Source organism: Camelus ferus, chromosome 2, assembly GCF_009834535.1.
Source record: "Camelus ferus isolate YT-003-E chromosome 2, BCGSAC_Cfer_1.0, whole genome shotgun sequence".
NCBI classification, from domain to species: Eukaryota; Metazoa; Chordata; class Mammalia; order Artiodactyla; family Camelidae; genus Camelus; species Camelus ferus.
In genome coordinates, this window is record NC_045697.1 from 65,224,885 (window position 1) to 65,247,920 (window position 23,036).

The 23,036-nt window shown below is 34.9% G+C and overlaps 1 protein-coding gene across 3 annotated transcripts in view; it reads left to right on the plus strand.

Annotated features, from left to right (window-relative positions):
• GRID2 (glutamate ionotropic receptor delta type subunit 2) overlaps positions 1 to 23,036 on the plus strand; it is a 1,267,610-nt gene that overhangs the window by 672,996 nt on the left and 571,578 nt on the right. For all 3 annotated transcript variants that reach the window (XM_032459821.1, XM_032459811.1, XM_032459829.1), the window contains exon 4: positions 13,558 to 13,763. In XM_032459821.1, the coding sequence (XP_032315712.1) occupies positions 13,558 to 13,763 (206 nt within the window). The remainder of the gene's footprint in view (positions 1 to 13,557; positions 13,764 to 23,036) is intronic.

Here is a 23,036-nt window from a genome sequence, read left to right on the forward strand (position 1 = left end):
AAACTTAGCTGAGATTTAAAGTCTGACCAGAGCTTATGCTTCTAACCATGTATAATGAATATAAAAAGGTTGCAGTCAACTATTGCCCACGAATATAATAACAAGAGATAATCTTAGAGAGAACATTTATTATACCCAGGCTCTGTTCATCTCATTTAATCCTCGTGCAGCTGTCTGAGGTAGATGACGATGATGATGATGATGATGATATTTACAAAGGAAAAAACTGAGGTAGTAAGAGATCAGGATTCAGAAGTAAGTCCAAGAAGCCTGAATTCAAAAACTGCTGGTCTCTTCCATAGTCCCTGCTTTCAACCACTAGACTATTTTGATGCTATAGAAATAAGAATAAGATTAATTTCTGACACTCTGAAATAAAAACACAAGTTTACAAATGAAATTATAGAACCATCTTTATTAAAGACAGACAATGACTATAAGCCTGCAGATCTTCAGAATATTAACATCATTCAAGGATGAACACTGTATGTCAGTTTGGAAGGTTTGGTTATCATTGGAAGCATGGAAACAGGACAATCACTGGGTCAAAGTAGGCTGACCTCTCGGCAGAAATAGCCACTTGCATGTACAGTAACCATCCTCCCTTTTAAATTTGCTAACAAAATGCCAGATTTGCTTGAGAGAGCTGTACTTTCAGCTGAAAAACTGTATTTCCCAGGATTGCATGTAACTGGGGGTTGTGATATGCTACTGCCAATTACTGTGATGGGTCTGAGATTTTATCCTACTTGCAAGCTCACAAGTTAGTCTGCCTCAATTCTATGGATGCTGGCAGAAAACACTGCGCTCCTGGATTAGAGAGAGAAGACGTTAGTACTCAGGGCACAGCAAGCAGCATGAGCCTTATATTAATGTCAGTTCCTCTCAGCCTCAGGTACAACAAGGCTATGTGGAACTGCTTAGGTGGATTTGTACATGCTGTGGGCTGGTATGAGAGCAGAGGAACCCCAATTTAGCAAACCTGAATTTTTTACAATAGGCTTCTAGTAAACCTGTTCACCATGTGTCCTGAAAGGGGACACACATCAGTATGGCCTCCAGCTTGACCTCCTTGCCAGCTAGTGGTGCTATGAGTTCTCGATTTATATAGACTATTTGAGTCCAGCTCTTGTTTAGAAGGGACAGCCTGAGGGCAGTGAGTGCAGTCTGTCCTTCTTGTGTGTTCCAGAGATCAACACTCTACTTGTAAGACCTGAAACTTCTTTTTGTAAATAAAGTTTCATTGCAACACAGAATACACATTTGTTTACATCTTCACTGCCTGCTTTTGAACTACAGTAGCAGAGTTGAGCATTTTCAATAGAAGCAATATAACCCATATGCCTAAAATATTACAAGCTGGCCCTTTAAGAAATTGCTTACCAATTTCTGTTCTAGGGCACCAGTCTGGGAACCTTCTTATCTCTCTATGTAATCAATGAGAATATGGTGGAGAAGGTATTTGGAGACACTAACAGGTGTTTTGCAGGACAAGTATATCCCCCACTGTTTTCAGTAGACATTTTGGTAAGATTAGGGGAATGGTAATCAAGTTATGAGGCTAGCCTTCTGGGAAGGAATAGCATGCCTGGCAGTCAAATTTAAGGCACTTATACCTGTTTGAAAGGTGTGCACCAGGGTGTAATCTTTAAAGAAAAAAAAATTCTCCTGAAAGACAAAGACCATTAATGTCCATCTCCTCTCCCTACTTCTTAGGAGGTGTAAAGATGTTCCCTCCCCAAGTGTTGGGGTTGCTTCTCTCCCTCCAGCTCCAGAAATTTGGTGTGTCCCGTTTCAGTAGCTGTGGTTTCATTTTTTTCTCTATTAACTCCTATTTGCACTCAAACCTTTCATCAGAAATGGTCAGGTGCAAGAAATGTAAGTACACTTTATAAAAATTATGGAAGCCAATTATGTTCCCCACTTCAGCCTGCATTGGTCACTATAGGGAGACTTGACAAAGTGTACTCACAATGTGCCCATTATCCTTATGATACAGAGTCATGTTCATCTAATAAAAGACTAGGAGTCTGAAAGAGGATTAAGTCCGAATCTCCTAAGCGCCATTTAGGCCAAGCTGCCACCCAGGCTGGTCTGGAGAAACAGAAAGAAGCATCATGCCCAGGAAGGACATCAGCCCATTGAGCCCCGAGCACAGTAACTACAAAACAAAAACAAAAACCTACACTTACATTTTTTTTTTTAAAGCAAGGCTTAATTAGAAAGAAATTAAACTTCCAACTTCAGAATGTAACAAAATAAGGCTATATGAAAGCCTAAGTACAAGAAAGAAGACAATTTTTAAAAAATAATGAAAATTAATGAAATGGAAAACAAACAATAAAGAAAACTAGCAAAATCTAAAATTACTAATACTTTGTAAAGATTAATAAAATTGATAAATTCTTAACAAAACCAAAACCATTATAATAAAACACACACAGAGAAAGTAAAATTTATTAATATCAGGAATAAAAGAGAAAATGTCACTAACTATCTGCAGAAGAAAATGTTGTACTGAAAGTCCTACCCACTGAAATAAAGCAAGAAATAAAAGTTAATATTGAATACAGTTTGTAGAGGAAGTAAAAATGTAAGACTGTTTTGAAAATATTGATTTAAAAGCTGATTGAATATTGAAAGCTGATTCTAAAATTCATATGGAATATCTAAAGAACTTGTATTGGAGAAAAATTAGATTCAATGTTTTATCTGATTTCAAAGCTCATTTCTTGGAGGCCTAGGATTTACAAATAGATCATAGAGTTCAAAAATTTACCCGCACATACACAGTCACTTTGCTATTGACCAATGTGCCCAGTCAGTGGTGGTGTGCTCTTAACCATTAGTACTAAGAAAACTCTGGATCTGTATGAAAAGAACACATAAAACTTTTAACATATTTATCACACCATACAAAAATTAACTCAAGATTGATCACAGACCTAAACTAAAAGCTAGAATTATAAATCTTTTAGAAGGAAAGATAAGAGAAAATCTTCATGACTCTGGGGTAAACAGAGATTTCTTAAAACACATCAAGAACTAATCAAAAAAGCTAGCAGCAATTTGGACTTCATCAAAATGAAAACTTTCTGCTCATAATAGACACCGTTAAGAAAATAAATAGGCAGACTACAAACTGGGGAATAGATTTCAATACACATATCTGAAAAACGTGTGTAAATAAATGGGCTATGTAAAGAGTTCAGAGAATTACACAAACTAAACTCCTACATAGCAACAGTATGAGACCAACAGAAATATACAATTAAAAGTGTGAAAAAAAGTTATGCAGACAATTATATAAGAAGATATGTAAATAGCCAATAAACACAAGAAGAGGTGCTGAACGATTTTAGTCCACAGGTCTATGCAAATTAAAGCTGGATACCAGTCTGTACCCATTATATTGGCTGAAGGCCAGTACTACATGCAGGCAAGAATGTGGCAAACTGGAACTCTCCTACTTTGTGGCTGGATGTAAAAATGTACAATTACTATGGAAAGCTGTTTGGCATTATAGACCCCTGGAAACAGAATTATTGCAAGATAAGCAGTAGAAACATACATATTTTAACATCACCCAGGTGTTTCTGATACAACCAGCTTTGTTCCTAGGTGAGGCATTTGGAGACAAATTTCAGCAGACATCCTCCTCATTATCTTTAACTGGTATTATTGTTTCTGTCGTATACTTCAAACAGAAAAGAATTTATTATATTCTGAAAGAGCCTATTTCTTATTATAGATACTGGATATTTCTAATTGTCAGGAAGTTTTTCATTATGTGAAACTTAAAATGTATTGGACAAGACAGTCCATTTCTGGGATAATATAAAATAAATAATCCTTTTGTTTGCAAACATTTATCAATAAGTAAAGAAAATGATTATAAGCCATGAGCCTACTTAGTCTTCTACTGCCTAAGTACCAAGAACAGTTAACCATTTTCAACTTGACGTACTTTTCAGATAGTCCACCTTTGTAAATGCCTGTATCTATTCTATTTTTTCAGTATTTTTGTATATAGTCTGACACATTTACTGATTACACAATATGCCACATGCTATTTTATTGCCTTAGAGAGGTGAGACCTTTACCTCTTTTTAGCAAAACAAAAAAATTTGTATCTTGTTGTGTTTTCTCATATTTTCTGCCTTTGTAACATTTTGTTAAATCTTTATTGTATTACTTGTTACATTGCCCTATCCTTCCAATTTTGCATCATCCTCAATTTGCTTAGCGTGCTGTTTATGCTTTCAGCCAAATTTCTGAGAGGAAATTTGGTCTAGTACGTGGAATATGATATTTAGGGAGGCTCATTAAAAGCAGTTAGTCATCGGCCGGGCAGGCTCACTATCAGAGAGGTCTAAGCAAGGAATTAGTTGAATGTACCAGCCAGTGGCTAGATTCCTGAGTCAGGGAGCCTTGGAATTGACAGTATACAGAAGCCAGAAAGATATAGGAATGTCTTGTCTTCAAAATAGAATAAAAGTATATAGATTGACTTAATGGGAGGTTTCTATTCTGAGAATATTGAAAGAAAAGTTGAATTTCATGGATGAGTGGACTGAACAGAACTGATTTACAAGACTGACATAAGCAGGAAGGTTGATGTACATTTCATCAAAGGAGCTATTTGGGTTCTTTAATTTCCTTTGTTTAAAAAAATATTGGTCCCATAGCCTAGTATTGGGATGAATCTATTCAAAAACTAATCAATGGGTCCAGTTACGGAGCATGGAGGGATACAGTGATGATAGGGATCTAAGGAGCTTGTTACAGTGGTGATGTAGAGACACGAACTTATTGAAAGTAGTTGGCTAAATCTTCTTTTTGTGTATTATCTTCCTTCTCAAGCAAGACAGATGGCATTGGTGACTCCAAGCATATTCTTATAGATCATTATACTAAAAAAAGATCCTTTTCCTTCTTTGTCTATATATCAACATCACACATATGGCTGTTTGTCCACATATCAAATCTCAGGCTCTGTTTGGGTCCTGTGCTAAACCTTAAACGAAATAATTAGGTCTGGGACATGGTGGCACTCAATCACCAGCCTGAGTTACATGAAGACCCTCTGGGTGAAGAGAAGGCATATGTGGACACATGTGCTCTCCTTTCCAGTTTGAAGGAAACCTTGCTTATAAGAAGAAAATACATATTTAAATATTAATTAGATTATTTTAATTTGATTAACTTAATTTTTAAATTTAATATTGTTAAATTATAACATGTAAAATTATAAAAGTTTATCTTACTAATTTCCCATTTAAAATTGCTTTTAAAATATTCCTTTCTTAATTTTAGTTTGATTTGTTTATTTTGGTTAATTTAAACTTGTTTTAATTTCTTAGCTTTTCTGACATTTTCCTTAAGGTTTCAGGATAGTCTTCTAAGTTACAACAAAACTTTTACTCATGTGTAAATATCTACTATAATTTGTTAAACTAAGTTTTCTGAAAATCAGCGACCTAGGAGTATATAATAGGTGTTGATAAAATATCTTAGCATGGAAATGACAAAATGAAAATATACTTCTCTCTGTGTATGGAAATACTTACTTTTTGACATCCATATACACAAAAACAAAGAAAGAAATAAATTCAACTTTAAGGATTAGTGAATGGATTATTTATGGACTCCCCTGCATTCTGAAAACACTGATTTAATGATCCCACATTAAAGGTCAGTACATAATTGAGTGACCTTAAGCACTACCCTTCAGTACATCACCTTCCTTACAGTTAAATTGCCATATGGTAGAACCTTTTGAAATGAACATTGATTGGCCATCATCATGAATGCGTTCCTAGGAATCATAATATTTATTCTGTGCAGTCCTGATGTAGGTTTAATCAAGGCCTATAAAATGGACACATTCCTCTTAATTTATAGCAAATGTTTATAATTACCCTGAGGGTGTTTCCAAATGTCTGATGACTATAATATTATTAACTCTCTCTCCAGACAGTCTTAAAATAGTTTATTACTCATTTGGCCACTTACCAGCTTTCAGTTCTCTCATTTACTTCTGTGTGCATCAATGAGCATAGAATTAATCAAGGCATCTTATTGAACTATTTTGTTTGCAGTAGTATGTATTATGTCAAGTAGGCAAGAATGACATTCTGCTACTTTGGGTTTATTCATCAATGTGTGTCCTAAAAAATATTGAGCCAGCATTACTGTAAAAATGACTCTTATACTGAAATACTATGTCCCAAAGTTAAAATCACAAGTTTTTATCAAGTAGATAATCTCAGTGGATCTCTATTGCTGGATTGTGTCACCTCAAAATCTAATACAGCACATTATTATCTTTATTTTCTAAATATACTACAAATGACAAGGCAATACTCAGTTAATGACTCAAATTCCTTGAAGGAAGTGTTCTTCTAAACAAAAAATTTAAAATAACTCAATGGTTAAAACCCCTTTTTTTCTCCCAGGAAACAAGGTATTGACAGATTTTGCTATTCATATGCTGGGAAGGGCCATTCAGCTTAATATATCACATGTGTCCAACAGTGTGATGTATTTCTTTTTACCTTAAAAAAAAAGCTACAAGACTCTAAATATCAATTTTAAAGCTTGACATCCTGTTGCAACTTCAGCAACATCAAGCTTCAATGATGCGGTACTGCCATCTCTTGCTCAGTGAGGCCTTCAAAGCGTTAAGTGCTCAAAATGATTAAATGTGTGTTATCTACTCAAACGAAGGAGTTGAGTAGAGGAAAAGAATTTAGGCTTACAAAGCCTAAGTTACAAATATCTTTTCCTACCAAATTCAATATTTTAAAGGTGATATTTGAATACAATGATCAGGCTGAAAATTACTATTTAATATATTCTAGAGAATGCCACTAAATTTAAATGGCAACTACAGTCTTGAAAATGAGTAGTACTGTAAGATTTTTCTAGCTGTAATAGGGTCAGTGTTATCATCAGATGTGTAGCTAGCAAGCTCCTTGAGAGCAGAGATCGTCTTGCTGAACGTTCTCTTCCAAGGACCTCCCACAATGCGTGGCACAGAGTAAGCAGAGACTTGATTCTAAAAGCGATCTGTTTGGATGCTGACCACTGGTTTAGGATGAACAATAGGGTATCGTATTTCTGGTTTGGGGGTTAGTTTAGAAATGTGTTTATGCATTAGATTCTAATATTACCTGGGATTTTTCTACTTTAATCTAGTTTAAGGTAAGCCATTTATAGTAGAGAGATTAAATTTAATCTTACACCAGTGATTATAATAAAGTCATTGTTTTACACAATTTAGTAAAACAAATCATTGTACTTCAATCAGCCACTACCTCCTGGAGAGTTGTGGGAAGTTGGTCTAAGTAAGTAACAGAAATTAAATATCACAGAAATTGATAGTTGCTAGAATATCAAGTTCTAAGGGTGTTACCTAGATCAACTTTTAGTCCCTATCATGATTTTTTTTTTGTTTTCCATTTTTCCATAGGTATAAATAAATAAACAAACAAAGAAAAAAACAGCCTAAGGAAATTAAAAACAAATGGGACTTTTGACTGGGTTAATAAAGTCTTGATTATGAGAATGTACATTGCATAGAAAGTTGCAGTTTACAAACTGCTTCAATATTTCACACACCTTACTTACTTTTACTAAAATAACTCAGTGATTAGGTGATATAACTTTATTTTTGCATCAATAAGGTGTGATCAGTTGTTACTTTCCCTGTGCTTCTATTCTTTTGTTACATTTCTTTAATTGGCATTAATCACATTAAAACAATTACTGGTTTAAATTGTCATTTCCTCCACTAAACGATATACTTCAAGAACAGGAACTGTGCCTTCACCTTCATTACCAGACTACCAGAGGTTGATCAAAAGACTATGCATTAGTCAACATCCTTTCTCTTGAAAGTGACAGCTCATTTCAAACTAGATAAGCAAAAAAAGAAAAAAAAATATTAACTTGTGTAGTTGGGAAGTCTAAGAAATGGCCAGCTTGTCTCTGTTCCACTTCACTTGCTGGCTACATTCTCAGTTTCTCACTAGACATGCTGGCTCTTGCAATTCCAAGACTGCATCATTACAACTTGTGATACAAAAGAAAGATCATTTTTTTTTCCTTATCCATATATGAAATTTCAGTCATTGCTTGGGCCCTGTGACTATCTGTGAACTAATTATTAGGCCAAAGACATGGAGAGCTCAGGTTGACCATCTGGTAATAAATGCAGAGGGTTGAGCACATATGGAATACATATGTGTTAAATGTAAAATAATGTTTTGTTATTTGAGTAAAGGGGGAGAAATACTGGGAAGGTAAAAACAACAGATGCCACCTATGAAACTGATACTGAGTTCACAGGACTGTGTGGTTAACAAAGTAAGCATCCAAGCTTGATTTTCTGACATCAAGTATAGTGTGTTTCCCCAAGATAAAAAGTTGTTTTAAAAAAGAAAGATGTCCCAGTAATAAAATTTAAATAAAAAATTATTTAAAAAAGAAAGAAAAAAAGATGAAATATTGACTAGAAATGACTAATAAGGGCTTTTTGTGTCAAATTACCCTGAAAATCAAAACAATAACCTTTGAATCCATAAATGTAAGGAAAATTTCTGGATGCATTCTGTCCTGTGCCACCCAAATTCCCCTTCAAAAGTGAAGGACTTATTCTCCCAGCAGCAAGGAGAGTTCTGGCAGCTGACTATCCTTTCCAGGAATTGCCCTCAGCTGAAGAGAGCCATGGACCAAAGTCCATGCAGCATTATCAAAGCCCTCCTTCCACCAGCTCGAACTCGGGGTAACCCTGAAGGCCGTGTCACTTCCAGAGCTCTCTGGTGGGACTGCGTCACAGCTTTCCCTCTGCAGACCTTTGCCCCCATTCCTTGTCACACAGGTGTCACTTCTGAGAGCAGTCCCTAGTGAACCTCCTACTCTCCAATCTCTACTTCAGAGTCTGCTTCCCTGAAAACTCAGTCTTCTACAGTCTCGTATGTTTTTCTTGGGCCTGAAAACCAACTAGAGTTAGTCTAAATACTAACTGAACATAATTAAATGTTACCGGGAGAGGTGTTTATAAGTTTACAAATGTCTTTTATTTTACATGCTCTTCTATTTACATAAGACGTAATACACACAGTTAACACGTGAATATCTGTACGTTACCTTCTTATATAATATGGATAGGAAAACAATCGTTAAGAGCAGTGACTGTGCTGGTCCAGCTTGTCCAGTAACTACTCTTAAGGGAAGCAAGCAGATTAGACTAAGAGACCATAATCTAGGCAGTGTGAGAATGTTTTGGGTGTGTACATTTACTGGGGAGAAAAGGGATTCATAACCTTCATGATTTTTCTCAGAGGAGTCTGTGACACAAAGAACGTTAAGAAGTTGGAGCACTGGTTCCCAGACCGGTTTCCTAAAAATCATCGGGTTAAAAATCTCTGGGTTTTGTCAGGAGAGTTTCTCATTCCATAGGAATGGAATGGGGCTAAGGAATATTCCTTTTTGGACAAGTTTTCCAAATGATTCTAGAATAAAATTCAGTGGACCACAATTTGAAAAATACCAACCTAGGGACTAAACTGTACTTCTATATTAGTTTTCTGTTGCTGATGTAATAAGTGATCACAGATTTAGAGGGTTAACCAACACAAATTGTTATCTTACAGTTCTGTAGGTCAGAAGTCTCACTTGGGATCACAATGGGCCATAATCAAGGGGTAAGCAAGGCTGTGTTCCTTTCTGTAGGTTCTTGGGGAGAGTCAGTTTTTTGTGCTGCGTTTAAGGACCATCCACATGTCTTCTTTCAAGGTCACCTTCCTTCATCTTCAGATATCCATCTCTAAAGTTTCCAAAAAGTCTCAACTCATTCTTTGGTAGTCAAATCTCCCTTTGACTCTCCTCTTCTGCCTCCTCCTTTTAATTGTAAGGACCCTGTGATTACACTAATCCTGCTGAAGTAATAGGAGCTGTCTATTTTAAGGTCAGGTGATTGACAACCTTAATGTCATCTGGAGTATTAGTTCCTCTTTGCTGTGTAACCTAACCTATCCATAGATTCCAGGGATTAGGACTTGGGCATATCTGGGAGGTCATTTTCTGCCTACCTCACGCAGGAAAAAAAAAATTTTTTTTTGTCCTAATCTTGTGTTCAATAACTTAGTCAGTGAGTCTTCCATCACTTGCTGTTATATAATTATCTGGTCGGTAGAATTAAGAATCTCTGGGAACTATTGAAACGGCCATTTACCTTTCTGTTATCAATAAATAACATCTAGTCATCCCACAGGCCTGGAAGCTTTATGAGGTCAGGCATCACCTCTTGTCTTTTTAATTTCTATAACCTGTAGCATTTTACTCATCTCCTGCCAACTAACAAGATACACAGATAATGTAGCTGGATAATTGTGGTGGTTGATCACATTCACAAATTGACAAAGTCAAAGGCCCAGTCTCTTTTTTAATTTTTCCATAGTGATAAGTGTTTGATGTTACTCTCAAATAAGCAAAACTACTATTGTTCACTTAACTCCTGCATTCCAAGACTCTAAAATATTATGCTTGCTATTTTGGGCAGCTAGCCATCAGTAAACCTTTAGGTGATTCTGTTCTATTGGGGGAGAGAGGGGTGGTCCCTTAAGCTATTATGAACTACTATTAACAATAATAACAACTACCATGTGTGAGAACCTACACGGGATTTCCCATGCAGGCACACACACCACCCTCCTCACTAATTAATCTTTCAAGATATCTATAAGATAACGATGTCTTCATTTACAGATCAGAAAAAATTTTGAAAACTTTATAATCACTTATCTAGGCAGTGTAACCAGCACTGCAGACTAAGGAAACAGAGGAACAGAAGCAATCTTTTATCATATCACTTTTCTGGCCAAATGACAATAAGTATGTTTTAAAATTTCTGGTCAAAAATAAAAGCTAGAAAAGTTCATAGTGTTTTAAATCAAGGGAAGATCATTTACAAGCTGAATTTGTATCATGCTTTCTAAATCACATCAGACTGCTTTTCATTCCGTACACATCGCCTACCATCTACATATTCAGATCCTCTACTTAAAACTTTCAAGCGATTAAAACTGTCAGAAAAAAATCAGAACCTCTTTCTGTGTCTCACAAGGATCCATCTGATTTGACCTTCTCTCTCCATACAACTTCACCAAACTCTGCCCTTCCTAGCTCCACCCTCGCTAGCTTGGCTGCAGCCAGGCTGAAATCCTGTAGGTACTTCAGACACAAGCTCTTGGCCGTGCCTCCGGGCACTGCTGTTGGCCTCTCATCCCATCTCTCTGGGCAAAGTTTTCTCATCCTTTTGATCACAGCTTAAATATCAGTTTCCAGAGAAAACTTCCTTGAGTATTCTAAGTAAAAGAGATCCTCCTCCTCACCCTATGATTATCTACCAGCACGCCCTTATTACTTCCTTCAGGGCACTTAGTGTGATTTGTGCGTATTACTTTGTGGACTTGTTTATTGTCTGCCTCAATCTTGGGAGGGATAGTCACAGTTGTATTCTGGGCACACAGCATCTGTTACTGTATTCTACAATTTTTTTTTAAACAATCTTTTCCCTCAAAGTTAAGATACAAAATTGCACTGGGATTTTATTTCTATGAGCAGAGATTTCCTAGAGCACAAATGATCTGAAACCTTTGTTCTGGTCACACTGTGTTTTCTGAACATCTCTACTTATTTCAATGTATTTTTGGCTTTGTCTGTCTTATATTTAGGTGCACATTAAGTGATACAAACTAAAAAACAACAGCTTTACAATTCAAAATCAAGGATCTGCTCTGACACATATTTTAAAGGCGTATTGGTTCTGAGATGGGGCCCAGGCTTCAGCCTTTTTGATAAGATTTCTAAGTGATTCTGATTTACAACAAAGTTTGAGAAGGCCTGCTTGAGTGTGAACATAGTTCTGTTATATGTCTCCCTGTATCTGCTGAATTTCATCAGATCTAACCCTTTGTTTAATCCATGCTTGAGTACCTTACATCCTTAGGAACTTTCTGACCTGGATATTTAATGAGTATATAATACCTTTACTATTCCAGCTCCTTTTATCTCATTCTGCTCTATATGAGGATTTGTTCTTTTAAGCCACTATGATGCTGACATCCTGGGTTTAAAATTTAATTAGGAATAAGGAATATAAGGTAAAATTTATGCAGTTATCTATCGTGAAGAGTTTGAGAGTCAGATAACTGAACATGTAATATTTATAGTAGTTGTTTTAAAATAAAACTAATCATAAAAAAGCAAATTTCAAAATTATTATTTTTAATGTGTTACCTTGCAAATACAGACTTTGGTTATGAGCAAATGTTAGTTTCCAAATTTGTCACTATTTTTTTTCTTACTCTGTGGGCTTATATATTGCTTTTAATTGCTAATGTATTTTTTTTAAATGACATTATTGTCCTTGAGAGATAAATTTTACATGCATGCAAAAATTTAGGAATTTTGAGATAATTCGATTCATAATATGCAACCTACAATTCATTCACTCCTTATCTTAACTAGCTTTTTTTTTTTCCCTCCTTTTAACATTTTATGTTATACAGAAGAATATACAGTACTTCATAGTCAGAACAAATCTGCTATATTAAGATTATATTGTGCCAGGTACATCTTCCAATCATACCTATCAATGTTTTGATGCCCTTCTTTTATAAACAGCCAATGTGGCACTAGGAAGAATTACCTGTAACATTTCAGACACTTAATTGTTACTTAAATATAAGTGAAAGTACAAATTTCTAAGCACTTTATTTAGACTGTATTTTACTCTCATTTAAATGTGAAATAGACACGTTTTACTTGATTATCTTTCAGAACTTTGCTTATTTTGGAAAATGTGTGTGAATATTTTGTTAAAATTTATGTTTTACACACAAATTATATCCCCCATACTCCTGAAAATAAACCATCTTTACCAAATTGGCCAGATTTGAGCTAACAAAGGAGTACACCTAAAATAGGCAAAAATGTAGCTGTTTTATTTATTTGTGGTCTAGGTGACCTAAGACCCTTTGAAGACAACATGTCAAGGCTCACCCTCTTTCTATTTAGATTGAAAAATGTCAAGGTTAGTGATATTGTTGCCTATTTTAAGAAATTATAGTAATCTTGATTCAGATTCATCAGCCATTAATGATATCCATGTTTTGCCTGAGATTAATGTCACTGTTTAATGTAGAGGTAAAATAAGGAGTGTACCCTCTTTATCTCACGTTTGCTTTAGGGAAGTGAGGATCTTCCCCAGTCACCTCCCTCCCCCCGTGTCCTAACATTTTCCAGAAGAGAGATAATCTACAAGGCTCTGTGAAGAGAAATTCATTTAAAAAATAACAATTCTACATCTTTCACGTAAACACATTTAACGTACTCAACCTTAAACGTATTTGAGAGTTCCATCAGCTACTCAATTAGTTTTAGATAGCCTGCAGTGCTGAACAATAAACTCTTCTGATATAACTAAAATGGCTTTTATTTCCCTTCTGTGCTGTAATTCACAATTTGATGGGCTTTTGATGTTCCTAGATATCCGTGGAATACAGGAATTTTTGGACAAAGTGTCTCAGCAGGGGATGGATGTTGCACTTCAGAAGGTAGAAAACAACATCAATAAAATGATCACCACCCTCTTTGATACCATGAGAATAGAGGAATTGAATCGCTATCGAGACACTCTTAGGCGAGCCATCCTTGTTATGAATCCAGCCACAGCCAAATCCTTCATTACCGAGGTAAGTTTAAATTGTTGTGGGCTGGGAATAGGGTGTACAAATTAAATGCTTTGGAATAGACCCCACCGAGGAGATGAAAATTAAGAGCAGTGTGAGGGAATTAACTACACAGCTCTCATTAGCACTAATTGAGGTAGCACCGTGATTTTTGCTCATCACATTTACCCCGTACTGTCCAGTTAATTGCCAAGATGCTTTGTATTTATATATATTTAGGCTCATAGCCAGGATGATTATAAGAAACCTTCTGGGGATTTAAAAGTGCTGTTTACCTGATTGGATTTAACAAGTTGTCTAACTAATACTTAAATTTTTTATGCAAGTTAAAGTTTTGCTTCTGAGAAGAGATTGCCTTGAATCAGGCTATTGTTGCCTAAACATGATTACTTTTACAAAAACATATAGCAGACTTACTTCTGCTCTGTGAACTCTGTACCAAACCAAATAATTAAAACTATCTGAAACTCTGCAAACTGATGACCTCTGTACATTTCATGATGCTGGATCCTCAAAATTTTAACTGTATCTGTTCATTTGGCTAGAAGCTCTGAAACTTTTTTCAAAATACAATTAAGACTTTCTAATGATTGGTATAACATCTCTATATTCTAAAAATCTTTGCTGTTGCCTTACAAAATATTATTGTCAAGTCATTTTTTGCCTTACTTCAAATTTTTAAATTTTATATAGTGCTAGAACATTACATGCTTTCACATGGCTTTTACTACTAGTTTAAAAAAATTTGATGACTTTATTTGATTAGTACTTTTTTCTTCATTTCTCCATTATGCTTTCTTTAGCTCCCAAAGTGCTATTATAAAGCCTCCAAATTAGGAAAGTGTTAGAAGTTCTTTACACTATAATATAATTGGTATTAGGGAACTTGAAACAGGATATAAATTACTAAAAAAAAATAAAATTTTTGGAAAATATCAACATTTTTTAATCAAAAAATTTGTTACAAAGTTTAAGGACAAAATATAGAACTTTGACCTTTCTAAGTCTAGCAAATGACTCAGAGGGTCTCATTGAACGCTGGATTTTTCTTTCAATGTAAAAAATATTTCCAATTTCACAAAAGTTTGCTCTTTCCTTTAAGAAACATAAAATATACTGTAAGATTGAAGGTAAATACACAAAGACATGATATAATTTGGAATATTCAAATTGTAATAAATAAGGCTGAAGTGTCTATTGTTGGTTTTGGTTGGAGAGATCAGAGAAGGCTTCATTGAGAAGGCACATTTGAATCAGACCTAGTATATCGTGTAGGAAATTCACGAAAGAGAAGTGGTATTTAACAGACAAATACAAGCCATCTCACCTACTTTCTGGTCATGTGAAGTGAACAAATTACTTGACATTTTTGAGTCTCTGTTTTTTCACCAGTAAAATGGAAATGATTATTGATTTCAATTGATTATATTTGTAATGCTGATTAATGAGATATAATAAACCTTAAAGAGATGGTGGGGTGGGAGTTGGCGCCTAGTAGATGCTTAAGAAATGGTGACTTACATCACTTTTTCTAGCACAAAGTACATACCTGACACACAGCAGATGCTGCGGCCCCCTATCCTTGCTACTGAACTTTGATACTTGTAATAATCTACAGCTTCCATCTTTGTTCCCAAACACATACATCTATGTTTGTGATTTTCCTGAGAGATTTATCTCCCCTTCTCTACCTAGCCACCATTTTCCCCTACTCAGTTTGTCTTTCACAATGACTGATTTTATGTCTCTATAACTTATGGACAAAGTTTATCTTACAGTCTCAAGCAGTGAATAGAAATGACAGAAAAAAATGTGAACCCACCCCCTTCCCCATCCTAAGCTGGCTATCCTCTTCTCTGACCTGTGTAGTGGTTCCTGTTGCTCAATTAGCTGTTCTCAAACACTTCCCAGCTTCCTTCTGCTTTCCCATGAGTTCTAGGAACATTTCTCCATGTAGCAAATAGGCTGACTCCTTAAGTACTAGAACCAGTTCATCAAAAGGCAGGCAGCACTAGAGGTCTGGAGACACAAAGACTAGTTCCTGACTTAGAGGATCAGTTAGTCTAGTGGAGGAAGCAGGCATGTAATTACACAATAAAATGTGAAAGGAAAATACTCTAATAGTAGTAGGTAAATGGTGCTCTGGAGTCCCATAGGAGAACTGACTAATTCTGCAGGGAGTTTGACTGGGCTCAGAAGAAGTTTCACAGAGAATTTGCTTTAGCAGAATCATGCAAAATGAACAAGAATGCATTAGGCAGACAATGATAGACAAACAAAAATTCAGTGTGTGCATATGTGTGTGTGTGTGTGTGTGTGTGTGTGTGAGTGGGTGGGTGATAGAGAGAGAGGGATGGACAGGGTTTAAAAAACCAAATACAACCAAGGGTTTTATAATGTAAAACAAGAGTCCCTTGGCCCACCCATATCTCCTTCAAGTTATTCTTTTGAGAAATAATTACTTATTTTAATGTTTAAAATATAATCAGTTTTTACTTTCAGAATACTCTCCACATTCACCTGGTTCAAGATTTAAAAGGTTCAAAAGGACCTTTTATATACACTCTTACTTTACTCTTTTGTATGCAAATAGTGGTCTGCTAGGTATAAGTTCTGTGCCTGGATTTTTGCTATTTAGTAACAGCTAGGAGCTCATTCCATTGAGATATAGGAAGTGTTCCTTGTAATTTTAATGGTTATATATTGCTCCATTGATATATACAGCTACTATGTACTTTTAATTTTTGTATTTTGATTTACTCTGCTAATTTATTATTAGTTGATTTATTATTTTGTCTCCTACCTATTTGCTTTCTGATATGGTAAATGAAGATTTAGTTCATTTGCTTTACCAATACCCTCACCTCCTCTCAGTATAACACAATTTAAAATAACTCTAAATTACATAGCTACACCTTTACTCCTATTCTGTCTACTACAGTGAGTATAGTGTCCCTAAAGCGTCTTTACCTACTTTTCTACTCTGCTGCCCCTCAACTTCCACGATTCACAGCTTTACTTTTATATTGGGTATATTAGAAACATATTTTCTACTCTGTAACTGTAAATAATCTTTCATGCCTTGGCTAAAAGTTGATTCTATAGGATGGAAATCTATAAAGTGATTACTATATTTTTATCACTATGAATATTTTTCACTGCACAACAAAGTAGTAGGATATGATTTTGTTGAGTTTTTTTCTCACTCAGCTTCAAATATTTTGAGTTATTACTTTTCTTACTTTTTTCTTTATTTTATCTTTGTTGGCTACATAAATTCCAAATCCCTGTCTTTAGTGAAAATCTTCAAAATCCTGTTTCCTGCCTGGAGCCTTCCCTCTCAGAGCACTTGCTTTCCTGTCCTATTTCTGGTACTTTCTTCATCACTCATTTGGGCCAGATCCATGAATTTCTGAAGTCTGTATCTTCCAGTTTTTTAGTATCCTATTTTTGCTGGAGAATATCCTCAGGTAACTTCCTAAGGAAGGATATGTGGGAGGTAGAATTGTTTTATTTATGAAATTATTTTCATTTATGAAGATATATTTACTCTGACTTCATTCTTCATAAGTTGGCTAATTATAAATCCCTAGGTTGAAAAACCAATTACCTTAAACATCAGTAGTATTCATTTATCTGGCATTCAGTTAACTGATGAGAAATCCAGCTGATGTCTGATCTTTATTTACTTGAAGGTGGTTTGTTGTTTGCACCTTGAATCCTTTTGGGAAATTTACCTTTAATGTTTTAAAATTTCATGATTATGTGTCTGAGTTACTATCCATTTCACTTCATGTTGGTAAGCATTTTCTTCTTTTAACATAATCTTTAATTTTTCAAAAGTTACTACTTAGAATTTTTAAGTTCTCTTATTTCCTCAAATAATCTCTATATATTCTAAGGTAAATTTTTCCTTGTTTTATCTTGATATTTTTCACATTGCAGTTGTTTTCAAATGTCTCATAATCCTTGGTTGACATTCATATTTAGGAATGCATCAATATGCTGACTGAAAGCTGTGCATATAAAGAAGGGATTTTGGCTTGCCCAAGAGTTTACATTTAGATTGGGCATATGAGATTCTGTTATTTTACTGGAAGTATGTGTGTCTTTGTGTGGTCTTTGTTCTAGGATGGAGGTGAAGATCCCGGTGAAAGTCAGCATACGTTTCAATACAGTCAGTCTTCCGTATTTGCTGATTCTGTATTTGCAAATTCACTACTCACTAAAATTTATTTGTAACTCCAAATAAGTCAGCATTCGGGATGCTTTCACGGTCACTCACAGAAATTTGCAGAGGTGTGGAAATTCTGAATTGACCAACAGCCCTCATTAACAGTTAAGGGCAAAGAAAACCACATTCTGCATTCTTGTTTCAGCTCTCATATTGTAAACAAGTGTCCTTTCTACAGTCTATTTAGTGTTGTTTTTGCACATTTTATGCCTTTTGTTGGTGATTTCACTATTTAAAATAGCCCCCAAGCATTGTGCTGAAGTGCTGTTCAGTGTTCCTAAGAGTGAGAGGGCTATGATGTGTCTTACTGAAAATATACCTGTGTCACATAAGCCTCATTTGGGCAGGAGTTATAGTGCCATTGGCCATGCGTTCAGTGTTAATGTATCAACATGCTATTGTTTGAATGTTTGTGTCTCTAAAATTTATATGTTGAAATCCTGTGACCAATGTGATGGTAACAGGAGGTAGAGCATTTGGAAGGTACTTAAGTCTTGAGGGTGGGGACCTCATGAATAAGATTAGTGCTACTGTAAATGCTAAAGAGACCCCGCAGATCTCCCTAGCCTCTTCCATCATGTAAAAATAGAAGGGAAAGTCCACAACTGGAAGAGGGTCCTCACCCAATCCTGCTGGCACCCTGTTCTTGGAATTCCAGCTTCCAGAACTGTGAGAAATAAGGTTTGTAAGCTACCTAATCTGTGGTATTTTGTTATAACAGCTAGAATGGACTAACACAGACAATATAGATAAACTGTCTTTAAATAGAATCATACATAAAACCAGAGGCTTGCAAGACCCAAACCCTGTACATCGCCTAGGAGCAATGGGTCAGAATTTACTATTTAGTGTTCACAGAAATGTAGAGAACATAGCTGTACTCCCAGATTTTTCAGTTTCCCACTTCACTCCTGCCCTCCATTTGGCTTGGCATTTATAAGCCTCAAAATTGCTAGGACTCTGCAGGGTGCAGTCCTCTGCTCAGCTGCTGCCTCTTATGATGATACCTAGTCCTGGCTCCTCCTGTAATGCTTCATCAGATAGCACTATTTCATCTGCTTTTCTTTTTTCAGTAATTTATTTAAAAACATTTTCTGATGGCTTCTGTCCCTTTTTCCTCCTGGGTCTTGTTTTATATATCTATTCAATCCCTTATCTTTTATTGGGGTTATGGAGGTGATCCCCTTTGACTTTCTTGAGTTGAAAGTTCCAGAATGGTCTTTCAGATTTTTAGAGATTAACAGAAAGTATTTTAAAGAACCATTGTTATAATGTTTAAGAAATAATATATTGAACCATGACATTTTAGGCTTGGGAAGTACAACTTGTAACATTCTGTTCAAATTCCAAATTTACAGTTGAGAAAATTAAAAGCCTCCTTAGATCTAATCAATATTATTCTTCAACTTACTCCAGCATCATTTAGCATCTTTGTAGCTGTTGCTGATGACACTCACCATTTGAAACTGGTAAAGTAAGTTGTCAGCCAGTTAAAGGGATACCTGATTGTCAAGTCCTAAGAAATACAGAAATGACTTATAGTGGATTATATGATGGATAGAAAGGCAAATAAAGCTAGAAAGAAACTGATGGATTGGGATAATAGGAAAGATAGAGGAACTAAAGGTTATGATGAGGTCAAAGAGACAGGTTCAGTAAGCTCAAAAGAGAGGAAGGGGTGGAAGGCAGAAATTTTGGTCAAAGAGAGGCAATAGCAGAACTCCCACCTTCACTGCTTCCTATATTTTATAAGTTGGCATGGAAAGTTGTTGAAATCTTCAAGGGAAGTATTAACTTAAAAGTCAAAGAAATGAGTTCTAAAAAAGAAATTGCTCACTTAGCATTGTCTTTTAATTGCTAAGGGGGAGAATGGGCATATCAATTCTGTTTGCATCTTTTTTCTGTCCCTGGAGCAATTTTGTGGCATTGAGTTAATTATGCTCCCTTTGAAGTCTTTGAAATTTAATACATTACATGTCTACACTTAGTGCTCCACCTCTCATTCAAGATTTCAAAGGTTTAAGACAAATACAGCAGTTTCGTGCCGCTGAGTAAGTCAGCCTGCTGTGATATCCGTAGAAAATTGTTATCACAATGTACCTGTAAGTGTCCTTGAAATGAGTATAGTGAGACAGGAGTGCTCACATGATTTGATTTAAATATGGATTAGGATGATATTTTGAAGAACAATAGTTTTTATATAGGAAGAATGTTCATTAGATGCTATGTAAATTAAACCCTTTCCAGAAAGAATACATACATTAGAACTTTTTGATCATAACTTTAAGTTTTCAGGTTTGATAAGAAAAATCAATTCCTTGAAAACAGGAGGTTTTATTATGTGTATAGTAAGGAATATATTGCCTATTTGCATTTTTTCAAATTTTCAGAAAGGAACCCTACTGTTACACGAAATCCTTTTATTCTGCAATAAGAAGAGGGCATTATCTTTTATTCCTTAAAGATACTTTATAATATAGTTTTGATTCCATTGTAGTATATTCCAGAGTACTTTGATCCTGTCAAACAACAAAAAGGCAAATTTACTTACTTTAAATACGTAAGCAGCTTGCCAGAAATAAGCCTTTAGGAAGGTTTAGAAAACAAGTGAAGTTGTCTAGTCTCAATGGATATAGAAAGGTTTCTAGTCATCAAAAGGGTACTGTGAATATTCCAATTACTGTGATAGTTATTTAACAGCTATTTAAATAACCCAGTTTTTACAAAAAGAGAAATTACTTGTAGACATTATGCAATGTACAGTTTTTAAGATGAGGCTAGCATAATGTTAGAAAAAGGAACACATGACTATCAGGTTTTCCCAAAATATGTTCATTGCATGAAAGTCTCTCTCATAATAATGTGTTCATAGATGATTGCTTTGCATTTTTAAAGTACACTTTTAATTGAAATATAATGTACATGATTATAGTGCATATATTATAACTCAACAGATTTCCACACAAGCAGCATCCAGACCAAGAAACAGAACATTAGCACTTCTAGAGTCCCCTTCCATGCACCATCCAGTTGTAACTCCTTGAAGTTACAGCATTATCTTGACTTCTCACACAGTAAACTAGTTGTGATTCATGTTAAACTGTGTAAGAGTAGAAACATACTGTATATACTCTTTTGTCTTTCTCTTTTGTTCAACATTATGTTTATGATATGTAACCGTGTTGAAATATGTAGGAAAAGTTTATTCATTTTGATTGTTCCAAAGTATTCCATTGCATGAATATGCCACAGTTTATATAACTTACGTTGATAATTTTTTCCAGTTTTGCTTATTACAAATATCGGTACTATGCATGGTCTCTTGTGTACGTATGTATTTTTGTTGAGTGTATACCTAGGAAAGGAATTTCTAGCTCGAGATGTATGCATAAGGTATGTCACTTATTAATGCCAGCTGATACAGCCAGTTTTCCAATATGTTTACATGAACTTGGACTCCCATTGGTAATAAGCAGAAGCATTTCAATTTTCTACTTCCTCAGCAACACTTGTTATTTTCCACCTTCTTCATTTTATTTATACTGGTGGGTATGGATTAGATTCAGATTTTATTTTTAATTTACCTTTTCCTGATGGATGGGTTTTTGTACATTTGAGGGTTTTTTTAATATTTTTATTTATTGAGTGCCTATTCAAGTCATTTTACTTTTATTTCCCCTCGTGATTGGTAAGAGTTTTATATATATTAGGGATAAGAGTCTATTGCCAAATGTATTTTAAATACTTTCTCCCATTGTTTACCTTTTCATTTTATAAAGGGTGAATTTTGATAAGTATAAATTTTTATTTGTAATGTAGTCCCTTATTAACTTGCTTTCTTTGTATTAGTGCTTTTTGTCTTTTTTAATAGAAACTTCCTGCTCCACAATCATGAAGACATACTCTCATGTTTTTTCTAGAAATTTTGTTTTATCATTTACATTTAAATATGAAATCCATCTGAAATTGATTGTAGAGAGGTTGAGATACATTTATTTTCCATATGGTGTCTTCTATTCATTTCAACACAAGACCAGTGTACCTGAATGCAAAAGAATACTATATGTCTCCACCACCAGTAAATAAAAAGGGAGTTAATCAGTATATTTGAAAGTATAGGGCTATTTTATTCCTGCACAGCATTTTGTGTCTATATCATTTTTTTTCCTGTCTAAGATGAAGCACATGATTTTAGGAGGGAATGAAAGGCTATACTGATAATTTCATTGGGATGAAAATCTTTCTATGATCCCATGATAACAAAAGTTAATGATGCTGGATTCTATAATAAAAGTTGAAACTCGGAATTTCCAAGGGCTCAATAGTCATGGGTCATAAAGTAGCAGCTAGCGACCATTCACTTAAAAATTCACCTGCTCTTTATGGATATGATTTGTACAATGGCATGGAATTTTAAGAGAAAAAAAGAATTTTAATTTAACTGGAGTTAAAAACAAATCCACCAAATCCTCTAGCAAAGACTGCTTCATTCCTTCCTGAATTTAAGTTTTCTTATATTATAGTTATCAATTATTACTGAACTACTGTAAATCCAAGTTTTTACTCTAGCTCAGTATTGTATTGAACTTGAAAGGCAGTTCAGTTACTAGCCAGCCCACAGTTTTGCATAATTCTTTTTTCCAAATGAGGTCTCAGATTTATTTTACTTTCCACTTGACCAAAATCATGCATGACAGGTCTTCCTTCTGTTAATGAGGCCTAAAAGAACATCAGGCTTTTCTTTTCTTTTTTTTTTCATTCTTTTTCCTTTTTTTAATTGAAGGATAGTCAGTTACAATGTGTCAGTTTCTGGTGTACAGCTTAATGTCCCAGTCATGTGTGTGTGTGTGTGTGTATATATATGTATATGTGTGTGCGTGTATATGTGTGTGTGTGTGTATGTGTGTGTGTGTGTGTGTGTGTATATATTTGTTTTCATATTCTTTTTCACTAAAGGTTGTTATAAAATATTGAATGTAGTTCCCTGTGCTATACAGAGGAAATTTGTTTTTTATTTATTTTTATATAAAATGGTTAACATT